This window comes from Sturnira hondurensis, unplaced genomic scaffold (genome assembly GCF_014824575.4).
Source record: "Sturnira hondurensis isolate 20B ecotype Veracruz unplaced genomic scaffold, ASM1482457v3 Scaffold0019428, whole genome shotgun sequence".
NCBI classification, from domain to species: domain Eukaryota; kingdom Metazoa; phylum Chordata; class Mammalia; order Chiroptera; family Phyllostomidae; genus Sturnira; species Sturnira hondurensis.
Window position 1 is genome coordinate 10,440,048 of NW_028092059.1, and position 14,348 is coordinate 10,454,395.

Consider the following 14,348-nt stretch of genomic DNA (forward strand, 5'->3'; position numbering starts at 1 on the left):
TAAGTCCCTAATCACTGTGCTATATATACTGCCTTAGACTTGAAGGACCTGTAGTGAGAATTCAGGAACTGCTAGCCAGATCTACTCATAAACTAAAAGCATATACACATTTTTAAACAAGACAATGATAATTAATGTTTTCCTCCAGCAAGAAGCAGTCTTCTCTGGAATTTTAATAGAAACCATAAAGGTTACGTTTATAAATCAGATTTTAAACCAAAACTGTATTAGGTGATCCCCGATACGTAAGTAAAGTCACATACAAGAACAAAAAGAACTGAAGGAAAACACCTTGAAGAATGCCGAGAGAGTGAATGTATTTATCAGCTTCTCCGCATGCCAGCTCTCTTTGGGGGCAAAGTGCCTACCACTGGGCTTTAAGGCAGTGCTTCTACCCAGGAACTGGACACAGAGGTAATAATCAATGAAACATTTTCTACTGATCCCAGAGACCTGCAAGAGAACGTGAGGAGAATTGTGCATATTATGTTTACAAAATAATATTTATTCCCAAATGAAAATTGATTGCCAAGAAAATGCAGATGGTAGGAATGCAAACAAATGTTCATTAAGAAGACTCGATGACTTTTTTCCTCTTCCTTGTACACTTTGTGTATCCATTACCCAAACTGCACTGGGGCCTAGTATTTTATCAAAAAGCTTGTGAAAACATTTTTATACACGCCCTTAAACATCTAGTGTTCCCCCCAAACTTTGATGTCCTGAAAAATGTAATTATTACTGGTAACTTTAAAAGATCACAGTAATTTATTTTTGTCAAATGTGACTAAAGATTAATGGATACAATCAGGAATAATTTGGTAAAAACATACCAAATGCAGAGAAAGCAAAATTTGTTGTTAAGTGAAGCATCAAATATAATAAAAGAACAAATTCCATGAATGAATAGCAACAATGCACAATTCATTAACCAAATGTCCGTGATTATTTCACACTTCAGAGGGCTACTGATATGATCAGAAATGGTAATAAAGGGATAAATATAGATTAACTTCAGCATCTCTATACATTTTAATTATAAGGCTGCCCCCTGAGGCCTACCACCAAAAAAAAAAGAGAAAGAAATACAAGGTTCATCCATCCCTTTTAAAAATCGTAATTCCAGATATGAAATAACACATGCAGCCAATTATTTTAAAAAACAACAATCAATATGCCAAGAGATTAGAAGTACATCATTTTCTTAGCTATTACTAACTATAAAAATTAAAAGTCTGGTCGACATTCAGACTCCAGAAATTCCTATGTCTCTAAAATCATTATCATCACTATTATTACCCACAATCATGTGCTAAGTAACTAGTTAATGTCCTGATCAGTAATGAAAGTCCTTCACTGCTCAAAGGAAAAAAAAATACATTTTTCCAGCAAATATTGATACATTATAAGGTCTTTGAGGGCAAGACCTTATCTTCTTAGTCTGTACTCTCAGAGCTGATTCAGTACTTGGCTCCCAAAGAGTACTGTTCTAAATAGAGGGCGGAAAAAGTAAAACTGGAAACAGCCTAAAGAATCATTAAAAATAACATCCATATTCTTGCAAAATTAATTTTGCAGTCGTTAAAAATAATGTGTATTATGTATATGTAAAGATTAAATACACTGATATCTTAAAGAAATACTGCAAAAACTACAGTATAGTCTTGTATTTTTAAAAGGATGTATCTAGGAAGTGCTCAAACGTGAGCATAGGTGAGACTTTTCAAAAGGAGAAAAGAAGTAAAAGGCATTTAACAGTGTTTGCCTTATCACTTCTTTCAGTCCTTCAACAACACCAACCCTTCAAGGGAAACTGCCTTTCCAGCCCCCCTTAGCTCCGCCAAAAGCTCTAGGTCTCTGTTTTAACACTTCCTCTGCCTTCGTAGACTCTTTTCTCATTTTCTCCTCTTATCATCAGCACACAGTGAGTGAGTCCTCAATTCTGCACTCTACCAAACTGTGCATTTTTTTTCCGGTCTCCATGCTGAGCAATCCTGGACTGACATGGGGACACACGCACACATACACAGAGAAATATCCTGTGTAGATAACAAATTTACATTTACTGATCTCAACGAAGTAACCCTACACCCTATCACATTCTCCATAAGGTAGTTCTAAACCTTTTGTACAAAGTTCCGTATCCTGCCTATAAGCAGAACATAGCTGTTCACAGTCACAACCTCCTCTTTTATATCTTAGAACTTTTGCCCTTTGTTTCTGGCCCAGGAAATGTCTCTTACCTCCCTGCCAAAGCTAAGACACATCTCTGGTATCCCATTGTGTTTTTACCAGACATTGTCTCACATGCTGACTTCTATTACTTGCATATTAAAGTTCTCTTGCACAGGCTTTTATCTCTGAGTCTGCAGAAATATTCAGATTGCTCCTATCTTTAAAAAGAAAAAGGAGGGATGCATGCATTACCTCCCTTCTTTACATCCTACTATACCATCAAGGTACCTCCATTCTACTGTGTCCCTAGATCTCTTTAAAGTACATGTCCATGCCTGCTTCTTCCTTATTGCCTATCCATTCCGTTCTCTTTAAGATCTTAAAGTGGTGTATTCAGTCAGGTCCAGAGGACTTTTCCCTGAAGTTCTGCCTGTCCACCCTTCTATCTTTCTACCCTCCACAACCTGGATGCTCTGAGTTGAAAGACGCTGTCTCCCACAAGCACTGCCTCCATACCGCTCCTCCTGCCTGTTCCTTCCGACTGGAACACTTTCAGCCAGCAATGCTTGCCTATTAAAATTCTACCTATGCTGAATAGCAGCTTTCTTTCTCCTGACCAGTGTCTTCGATACAATTAGCTTTGCTTTTATACATCCATAATGCTCAACACTTTTTGAAAGACTGAGTCCAAATTCCTTGCAGCGGTACACAACCCCCAATTTGATAGATCTACACAGTCTCTGTAATGTTATTCAGCTACACAAACACAAACTAAAGAACTGTGAGCATGCTAAAGGCACCAACCATAACAATTATCTTTGTATTCTCAAGCAGTGCCTTGCACATCACCATGCTTACACAACAGGCACTCGGTGAATATTTGCAGAATTGAAATTTTAAAAGTTGTTATGTATTTCAGTACGTAGCATGAACATAAGTGGAAACAGAAATATATTTTTACTGAACCCCACTGGGAAAATGATCCTGCTTGACATAGAAAATTGTCACTGGTAAATTCTAACTCCTGGGGTCACGCTGGCACAAGTTGGGGTAGTCCCAAACAAGGCTCCCCATTATGTTGGGAATATGTCCTCTCTTTCCACTCTCCTTCTCAGGCCTACAGGGAAAGAGTTGAGTTCAAATACCTTGAAGTAACTGCAATCACTCTTCCCACCTGCTTTAGGATGTCCAAAAATAATCCGGCTCAAGTTACAAACCATGGAGACAAAAAAATTATATGAAAATGGGATCTTCCTGGCAACAGAAAAAATTCCAGGGCCTATATTTTGTGTTTGCCATTATTGAGAAGTGACAAAGGGACCTGGGTTGTGAAGTCTACATAGACCAAAATTTAAGTGTGAGTGCTGTGCAAATATAGTAAATCTCGGGCAATTTTTTGGTATGTACCTAAATCTTAAATTTAATTCATTTCTGTAAGAGTAAGTTCTACCAAGTATGTAAGGTAACAAAATCTAGGACGGCTGCAGTAGTAAAACAGTCTAAGAAGAATTACTTTAGGTAACAAATTATCATTAAGCATGAAACTGCAATAAATACTGAACCTTAGGGAGTGCCTAAAATACTGAGTCCAAATTCTTTCCTTCCTGACAGATCCAAACAAACCAAAGAAGCATTATTTGTCCAGGACCATTGGTTCTAACGGCCTTCATGTTAGTAATTACAGCTCTAATACTATCTATCACATTTGTGTGACAGAACAGTTTTCAAGTCCTCTTCAGGACACCACATTTAACCCTCTCAACACCACTGACAGAAAGTATTTTTCCTTACTGGAAGATACGGAACCTTAGAGAAGTTAGGTTATTTGCCCCACGTGTGTATATGTATGTGTATGTGTGTGAGTGATTCCACAAAAACAGACCACAGGAAAAATTATTTTATTAAATATATCTTATGTAACAGCGGTGGTGGTCCATACTAATATTTCTTGCTTTCCATGTCAAGTTTCCATTTTTAAAAATGGAACTTTTGATCGCGTCTTTCCTAATGTTGGCTAACAGAGTGACCGAGGGAGAAGTGCAGGTTGGCAGTCTCTTATTCACAGACTGGAGTCTCCCAGACTGTGATCTGTATTTCACCAGAAGAAGTGATTTTAAGAGTTACAGGGGAAAAAGCAATGCCTTGCATATCGCCATGCCTATACAACAGGCACTTGGCGAATATTTGCAGAATTGAGATTTTAAAAATTGTTCTGCATTTCAGTACATAGCATGAACATAAGTGGAAACAGAAATATATTTTTTACTGAATCCCACTGGGAAAATGATCCTGCAGGGAACTATTTTAATAGAATAATTCACTTTAATGAGATTTTCCTACTCTTTACTGACATGAGATTTTAGATCATATACAAATATTTTTATTTCATATAGATGCATTTACTATGTACTAAAAAATTAACAAAAACATCAGATTCATAAAATCAGAGGAATACAGTTTCCTTTTTAAATGAATTCATTTAAGTGTATAAAAGACTTAATGTTAAATTGTGTAAGCACGAACATTAAACAAAATTGAAGGTGCTTCGCAAAGGATGGAAAGTTAGTAACCACGAGAGAAACATGGGCACTAGCACAGCATGCCTACCATGTTCTTACACTGGGAAGCAAGATGAAGCCTTTCTCCATCTGCGGCACACTTACCCACCTTGGGGGGGGGGGGGGACACTTACCTCTGGTGACAGCATCCAGCGCACAGCCACACCCTGTGGCTCCTCCTCCAATGACAAGGACATCGAATTCCGACGTGTTTTGCAAAGTCAGTAGCTGAGCTTCTCTGGAAGGAGGCTCCCTGTTGACAGGTTCTGAAATGTACTCGGCTGCTTCAACATAGGCCAGGGTCATCTGACGGAAAAGGGGGACACTCTCAGTTGTCCATCTGGAATGCTGATTTAATGCATTTTACAACACACTGAAAGAGAAATGCTAAGGAAGACCACAGTCCACATGGAGTTATACAACCGACTGCCTTGTGGGGGGGNGTGTCAGTGTGGGGGGGGGGGGGGGGGAGTTGTTGAAATCTAGGTGTTTCGTTTTGGGGTTTTGTGTTTTTCATGGATCACAACTATTGAACCTTAGAACACTTGGTTTCAGATTCACCTCTCTCTGCTGCTTGTTATGGTTTCATATACAGATAAATTTAATTATTTCCCACATTGTATGGCAATTCCCAAATACCAAATACCTGTTTAAGACAATTTATAGAACACATAAGGAAATGTTTGTATCCAGTAGCAGCAGTTCACTCCAATAACATTTTAAAATTTTGGAAGGAGAAGTAAAAAGCATTTTATGACTTTCTGAAATATCTTAAAAGTGTATGTTCTTCATTCCTGAATTCCCCTGATAAAAATATATTCTAGAGATTGAAGGTCCATAAATTTAAGTCAGTACAATTAAAAAGAAATCTCTTTAACACAAGTTTAAATAATTAACTAAAGCCAATAAGAATAATATTTTTCAAAGATGTTAGTCAGAGATTTACCCATTTAATGTTTTAATATAAAGTAACAAACTGTACACATTTAATATACACTACTTTGATCTTTGAAAGCTTTAACAATAATGTAACTAAAGCCACTATAGTTCCCCTAAGAATAACGACCTTCCATTAGAATGTAACTTATCAGCCCAAATTCAAAACAATGCTCGTCTTAAAAAATATAACGCACTTGCCAGAAATTAAGAGTCGAAAGCCTAGAAAAATAGATAAACATCTGTTTTTTCCCCAAATGCTAACACTAGTATCAGTCACTATATTGAATAGTGCTGGTCAACACTGCTCTAACAGTTCATTACCCACAGATATGAGGCCTGTCCGGAAAGTATCCAGCCAAGGACTATGAAAAAGAGGCATGGAAGATACAAGATACAAGAAACACTGTGCATAAGACAATGACGCCTCAGTCCCAAAGAAGACACAGTGCTCCCAATCGCCATCAGCTGCCCCATCATATTTTCTTGAATCCCATTGGTGGTCTGAAATCTCTTCCCTTTTAAAGTTGATTTTAGTTTTGGGAAAAGCCAGAAGCACCAAATCTGGGCTATGGCGGGGCTGAGTCACCTGGGTGATTTAACGTTTTGCCAAAAAACTCTGCATTAGAAGCGATGCATCAGCACGTGCATTGTAGTGCATTGTGGTCACAATGAAGCTGCCATTCACCAGTTGCCCACAGCTGCAGCCTCCTGAATCATCCCAATAGTTTTCACAGAAGAATGTTCAGGCTTAACACAAAATTTGATGCAGATTCCTTGCTCTACTTGCTCAGTCATTTTGAATGTGCCAGCAAGACAGTACACATGCTCACTCAATGGAATCTGTTGCCCCCCTGACCAGTACAGTGAAGTCGTCATTGTTCACGCACATGCATTCCAGTCCACTCTCCTTGGCTGCCAGGTTAATCAATGTTGCCCAAACCATTCTTGTTATACTAATAATGGCTGTACTTTTTTTGGACAGACCTCGTATCTTTTCTATTTTCTTTTCTTTAAATCACAACAACTACACAAGCCCAAGTAGCAGTGTTTTTTTCCCATTCTGTTGTAAGGGGCACACAGGATGCTCTGAACCACAAAGCCACAGCTTGCTCAGAGAAAGGTGATCTTGGCACTGACCAAGAGATTGTTCTCATAACTGATTTTTATTCATTTAAATAAAATAAACCAAATTCCTCCCTACAGTTAGATTTAAATATAATCAGGCCAATTGGATTTCTACAAAAATGAATCTAGAAGCCACAGAGTACACTGAGAGACACCTAGATTTGGGTCTGAGAGTCCTAGTTTAGCACTCTTGTTTACCCGTAATGTGACTTTGGACCCTCTACCTCTCTGGGCTTTCGTTTCTTCACTTGTAAAATGGGATAAAGCCCATGCGATGCCCCTATCTCTTCATCTCTGATTTATCCCCCATCTGAAGGGTGCAATGATATGAAAGCAGTTGGTCAACTATAAAGTGCCACCAAAGAGTTACTGTTGTTGATTCCTTAATAGCCTATAACAGGGAACTTTCACAGCACGTTTCACTAATTATCATAAAAATAAAAGGTTATAATCAGGTACCATAATTTTTTAGGCTACTAAATCACATGCCAAGCCACAAAAACATTATTCTGCCTTACATAACTTTCAATTATCTGCTAATAACCATTTCCCTGTGTTCACATTTGCATGCATTCACGGGAACAAACAAATAAGTTTAACTGTTACACGCTGTGGAGAGTGAAACAACTTTCAGTTGTTCGATGAGAAAGATATTTATATAAATGTGTGTGTCTATCTACAAAAAGCAGATGAGGGCAGGACAGGATTTGGGGCCGTGACAGACAGGTAGGACGTGGACATGAGACTGACAAGTGAATGAACTGCCACTGCATTTTCACACATCCAAAGTATTTGACATTTATTGTTTGGTAAGTTTTCTATGAATACTTGAAAAATAAATGCATTATGATATACCTCAATAGAACTTGGTAATACTGAAAGCCCCGTATTCTTCTCTGCTATCAGGTCCTAACTACAATACTACACTTGGCTGAACATCTTCAGCAAGAATGCCAGATCTCATTGATGGGCATCTCCCATGCCTGTGGGTACCGCATTCCATTGACCACACTGATTTTCTGTCTTCATCCCCTGCCTCGCCCGTCTCACCGGCACACTCTAACTTATCTTAATAACCAAGAACACCTTTTCAACTTACGTTTCAAACATTCACCCTAAAAATTCTTGAAATCCCTGCACATTCTTGTCTTTTTATTACTGCTGCACCTCCTACTCACTCCTCAGCTCAATCTAATCTCAATTTTCTCATACATACTGGCACCACCACCACCACCAAAATTGGCTCATGTCCACTACGGTGTTAAATCCCATGAGCACATTCCACCCCTTATTTTAGTTGCATCTTAGCACACACAAAACTGTTCCTTACCTAGGCATCTGGGAGACAGCCTTCTAAGCTGAGATTCTCATTCATTCTCTCTCTCTTCTCCTTTCTTCTCCTCCTCTTCCTCCTCCCTCCTTCCCTCCCTCCTTTTAACCTTTTCCCCACCCGTCTCTATGTGTCTCTTCTATTTTCCTTTGGACAGTCCTCTACTGCCTAGCCTTAAACACTGAGGTTCCTCTTGGATCTGTCCCAGTCACTGTTCTCAGATCACTAAAGACTCTCTCTAGAGAATCTCTTCGACCTCCATATCGTCAGACATCTTTTACACCAGGCTGATTTCCAATTTTTTACCCTATTCCAGAACCACATATCAAACTACCTATTTGGTACCTCCATTTGGATGTCTCACACATATCTCAAAACTGCACTGATGACTTTATCTCCCCAAACTTTTTTTCCTGTCAATGTTACACAACATCTCAGTAAAGGTAAAATTATTCATCCAGTTGCTTGTACCACTTTCTCAAGTCCTGTGTATGATGAATCACTGATTTCTACCAAGTCCATCTCTTAAAAAATTCTCACATCTAGTCACTTAATCTTCACCGCCACCTTTCAAGCCAAGATATCCTCCCTTTCCCCTATACTAATATCATACCCTCTTACAGGTCTTCACACACCTGCCATGCCTCCTTCCAAGTCATATCTACACTGCAGCTGAGGCAATTATTTTAAAAACCGTCTAGCGTTGCCTCCACGTGTAAAACCCTTCAAGAGCTTCCAACTTAAGTTAATGTGAAGCATCTTTACTCTACTTTCTTTTTTTTTTAGATTTTATTTATTTATTTATCTTTTAGAGGGGAAGGAGAGAGGGAGAGAAACATCAATGTATGGTTGCCTTTCGTGCGTCCCCTGCTGGGAGTTGGCCTGCAGGGAACCAGCCTGCAACCCAGGCATGTGACCTGACTAGGAATCGAACCATGATCCTCTGGTTCGCAGGCCCGCGCTCAATCCACTGAGCTACACCAGCCAGGGCCTTTACTCTACTTTCTAAGGTTCTTCACAGTCCTTTAGAGCAGACAGTACCAGTGCCAGCGTGGCTCCAACATAGCTGGAACTCTCGCACATTGCTGGCAGAAACACAAAGTGATAGAGCCATTTCGGAAAAGTCTGGGAGTTTTTCATAAAGAGAACCATACATTTACTATGCAACCCAGCAACTCTCCTCCTAGTAATTACTCAAGAGAAATGAAAACCTGTATTAATACAAAAACCCACAGGCACATGTTTATAGTGGCTTTATTTATAATTGCCAAAAACTAAGAAAATCTCAAACATCCTTCTACTGACTAAACAAACTATCATACATCTATACAATGCAGTAATAATTAACAATAAAAGGAACAAACTACTTGGAGAGATGAAACATGAATGCATTTCATATTCATTATGCTAAATCATGGCAGCAAATTACGGTTTTCCACCCAAATTTAGCTGCCACCTGTTTTAATAAAGTTTTATTCAAACACAATCACGCCCAATCATTCATATAGTCCATGACTGTAATAGTCGAATGAGTATCAACAGAGACTATACGGCCTGCAGGCCTAACACTTTAATACCTGGCCCTTTACCGNCTAAATTCTTGCACTTTCAACCAGCTCATCTCTTTCTTTCTTTATGAACTACTTTCTAAGGTTCTTCACAGTCCTTTAGAGCAGACAGTACCAGTGCCAGCGTGGGACCAACATAACTGGAACTCTCCCACATTGCTGGCAGAAACACAAAGTGATAGAGCCATTTAGGAAAAGTCTGGGAGTTTTTCATAAAGAGAAACATACATTTACTATGCAACCCAGCAACTCTCCTCCTAGTAATTACTCAAGAGAAATGAAAACCTGTATTAATACAAAAACCCACAGGCACATGTTTATAGTGGCTTTATTTATAATTGCCAAAAACTAAGAAAATCTCAAACATCCTTCTACTGACTAAACAAACTATCATACATCTATACAATGCAGTAATAATTAACAATAAAAGGAACAAACTACTTGGAGAGATGAAACATGAATGTATTTCATATTCATTATGCTAAATCATGGCAGCAAATTACGGTTTTCCACCCAAATTTAGCTGCCACCTGTTTTAATAAAGTTTTATTCAAACACAATCACGCCCAATCATTCATATAGTCCATGACTGTAATAGTCGAATGAGTATCAACAGAGACTATACGGCCTGCAGGCCTAACACTTTAATACCTGGCCCTTTACTGAAAAGTTTACCAATCCCCGTGCCAAGTGAAAGAAGCTTGACTCAGAAGCCGACATTTGGTATGATTCTGTTTTTATGATATTCTATAAAAGCGAATGTATGGAATCAGAAAACAGATCAATGATTGACAGGTTTTGGGTGTTGGGGAAGGTGAAGATTGACTACAAAGAGGAAAAGAGAATTTTTGAGGTTGACAGAAATGTTTCTGTATCTTGACTGTGGTAGTGGTTATATAACTATAGGTACTGTGAAAACTCACAGAATTGTATATTATAAAGGGGGAATTGATACAAATGACTATTTGTATATAGTCATTATCATTATGTATCAGGTACTATTATAAAGGTTTTACTTTTTTCTACTCATTTAACCCTCACAATCACCCCATGAACTAGGTACTGCTCTGGTCTCCATTTTTTTAATGGATTTATTTATTTATTTATCTTTAGGGGGGAAGGGAAGGAGAGAAGGAGAGAAATATCAATGTATGGTTGCTTCTTGTGAGTCTCCTGCTGGGAACTGGCCTGCAACCCAGGCATGTGCCCTGACTGGGAATTGAACCTCGATCATGTAGTTCACAGGCCCGTGCTCAATCCACTGAGCTACACCAGCCAGGGCTTTCTGGTCTTCATTTTTACAGAAGAAGTAAACAGAAGAGAAGTTAAGCAACTGGCCCCTGCTTATACATTTGGTATATGGTAGAACTGGGAATTGAACTTACACAGTCTGGCCACAGAGACTTTTACATTGCTACACCATACTGACTCTACATATAATCTGAGAAAAAAAATTAAGGAAAAGACTAAATAGTTATAATAGGATGAGTTATCACCAGTTGCCAAATGCAGAAAGTTTTTTTGGTTTATTTTTTGGTATGGTTTTGTCGTGGAGGGTTTGCTGAACAGTCCTTCCAAACAATTTTTTTTAAATATACGACACTATTGAGGGTAATTTATTTAATTTCTGACACTCCATTTAAAATAACATTTTATTTTTGTTTATTTTTCTCATAAAAGCTGGGAAGTGTTGCAACTGAGAAGCTAAGCACCAAGTTTATTTTAGAGGGAATAAACAGCCTTAGGCCCTACTTCTAATTATGACAAGAAACTCACTTTGGCTTCATATGGCTTTGAGTCACAAACACATCTGCACTCTACCTTCCCGAGAACATGCTGACGGAGGGGAACCGAAGAGAAAGTGGGAACAATAAAGCAGTAGCAGTAACAGCACGGTCTCAGAGGCCTCTGTGCTCCAAATCTTCCCCGAACTGCCCTGGACTCACCCTCCTTCTTCTGAAGGAGCAGGATCCAACAGGAATCTGGGGGATAAGCTCCATTCAAGGACTGACCCAGAGATTCTGGGAGGAGTCTTGGAAAAGCAACCTGTGCAAAATCACCTGACAGACCAAAACCCTCTCGTGTGTCCTGAGAAGACATCTTACCTACTGTCATTCATTCAATCAGTGCGTATTGAAGGTCCTCAAAAAATCTATACAATGGCGGACAATCAAAAAGATAAGAAGGAAAGTATAATATTGCTTAACCGCTGGATTTAAGATAGAGAAGATACTACAGGAGCCACAGGAGGTACCCCCAACCCAAACTGGAGAATGTTTCCTAAACATTATAGCTACATCAGGTCAAGATAGACGAAGAGGCATTAGCTGGGTGACAATAAACTATAAATGAAGTGGACTACCACGGGTTAAAAGAAAAAGTCATACTAGCGAATTAGCACATCACTTTCTTAAAAATATGACTACACACTCAATATTTAAAAATTGCTATTTCACATAAAAATTAAGATTTCTGAGATAAGTCTGCTGAAACTGAACTCCCCTTAGGTAGGACTTGTGTGTTCTTATTAGACCAGCATTCCCCTTCTCTGGCTTGATATCACCAGTCTGGCCCCAGTAGGCACAGAAGTTGGCCAACCCTGGCGTGCAGACAGGACAGGCCCAGCACCACCTGATTCAGAACGCATTTCCTCATTCCGCCATTGATGCGGGAGGAAAGGAGAGCCCCAGGCAAAGCAAACTGCCTTTTCCCTAGCACAGTTCCAACCACAGGTCCCAAACAATAAATTCTTATCTTGGATCAATAGAAGAATACATAATATTTAATATTATTTTGATGTTATTTATGATTATATTATGGACTATGAGAAAATAGTTGTTATTAACTTGGAAGCAAATTTTTGTATACATTTTAAAAAGATAAAATTCCTCCAGCATTCTGATAGAAAGCACAGAGCTTTTGTTAAGAGACTGACACACTGAACACTGACATAAAATTGAGAGCCACATTCATAATCTGTGAGAGTTTATATCCCAGAACACAGGACTCCGAGTGAGACCGGCTTCACTATGTCTGTACACCATTAGACTTGCAAATTAAAACAACAACAACAAATTCCTAGACATTTGCAACTTGGGGTGAGACCAAAAATAAGATCTAATAATTAGTGTCTATTTCTGAAAGGAGTGCATATTTAAAGACCACAGGCAATTAACAGCCAGGTTGTCCTGTAATCATGTAGAGTGATAACTGGAGTATAAAGTAGGGTTTCATGCAAATCACTACATAATGCAAAACTATGTCTCTCTCCCATGTTATGTGATTTAATCACATACTGATAATGGAACTGTTAAATTTAAGGGAAATTGCTTTGTGTTTTGTTGACACTGAAATAGACTGTATATCTCTGGAAAGTAAATGCAACAATCATCTCCTTATAGTGAATCTTAAAATATTTTAATGGCCTTTACCTTCTGAGTTACTTTGTTACTCTAAACAACAATTTTTTTCTTTATAATTACATGACAGTAAGCAGCATTTCTCCATGTAAACATACCTGGTGATGCACCCATGATTACTCCATAGAAGGGGTGCAAATGAGTAGGCTGGGGCCAGGAAAGAGAAACAAGACACATTCATCTTTCCAGGGTGGCTGAGAACAGAGCTCTAGCTCACCTGGAAGAGGCCATCCAACCCTTAAGTGACCGAAGTCTCTGAGAAATCACAGAGAAACTGTTTTTATAATAGTAACATGTCGTTAAGAAACGTTTTATAGCTGAAAAATAAGGAAAGTCATGTGGCTCTGCCTAACTCTACTTTAAATAAATTTACATCACAACAGACTACATAACTTGAGGTTTAAGGAATATGTGTCATTGGTTTCCAATTAAGGATTTTAAAGATATGAATCAGTGTTTGGAAGTGTCTACACCTGCTATCATTCTTCAACTCCAAAACTGAGAATCAGAAGGTCTGGATAGGGAGCCTGAGGTCTGAACCAGAAGGTCTGGATAGGGAGCCTGAGGTCTGAACCAGAAGGTCTGGATAGGGAGCCTGAGGTCTGAATCAGAAGGTCTGGATAGGGAGCCTGAGGTCTGAACCAGAAGGTCTGGATAGGGAACCTGAAGTCTGAATCAGAAGGTCTGGATAGGGAGCCTGAGGTCTGAACCAGAAGGTCTGGATAGGGAGCCTGAGGGAGGACACAAGAACTGCCACCTGCGTGATTGCTGCTAGACCACACACTCTACTGTGTTAGCTCCTTTAGGTACCACATTGCCACAGAAGGGCCCTGACCAGGTAGCTCAGTTAGTTGGCATGTCATCTTGCCCAGGGGTGTTCAACCCACCGCCCAGGATGGCTATGAATGCAGCTGAACACAAAATTGCGAATTCACTTAAAACTTTGATATCTCTTTGCTTTCGTTAGTGCTTGTGCATTTAATGAGTGGTCCAAACAACTCCTCCTCTTCTAGTATAGCCCAGAGACACCAAAAGGTTGGACACCCCTGCTCCTAAAGGATGTAAGTTTGAGTCCCAGTCAGGGCACACACCTAGGTTGCAGGTTCCAGCCCAGTCAGGGGCATACAGGAGGCAACCAGTTGATGTTTCTCTCTCACATGGACATTTTTTTTTCTCTCTCTCTCTTCCTTTCTCTATCTCCAACGTCAATGAATGTGTTCTCAAGTAAGGATTA

At 39.2% G+C, this 14,348-nt stretch overlaps 1 protein-coding gene across 2 annotated transcripts in view; it reads right to left on the reverse strand.

The window, feature by feature from the left end:
* Window positions 1-14,348, reverse strand: part of GPD2 (glycerol-3-phosphate dehydrogenase 2) — a 140,150-nt gene that overhangs the window by 85,181 nt on the left and 40,621 nt on the right. For both annotated transcript variants that reach the window (XM_037027808.1, XM_037027810.1), the window contains exon 3: window positions 4,868-5,039. In XM_037027808.1, coding sequence (XP_036883703.1) covers window positions 4,868-5,039 — 172 coding nt within the window. The remainder of the gene's footprint in view (window positions 1-4,867; window positions 5,040-14,348) is intronic.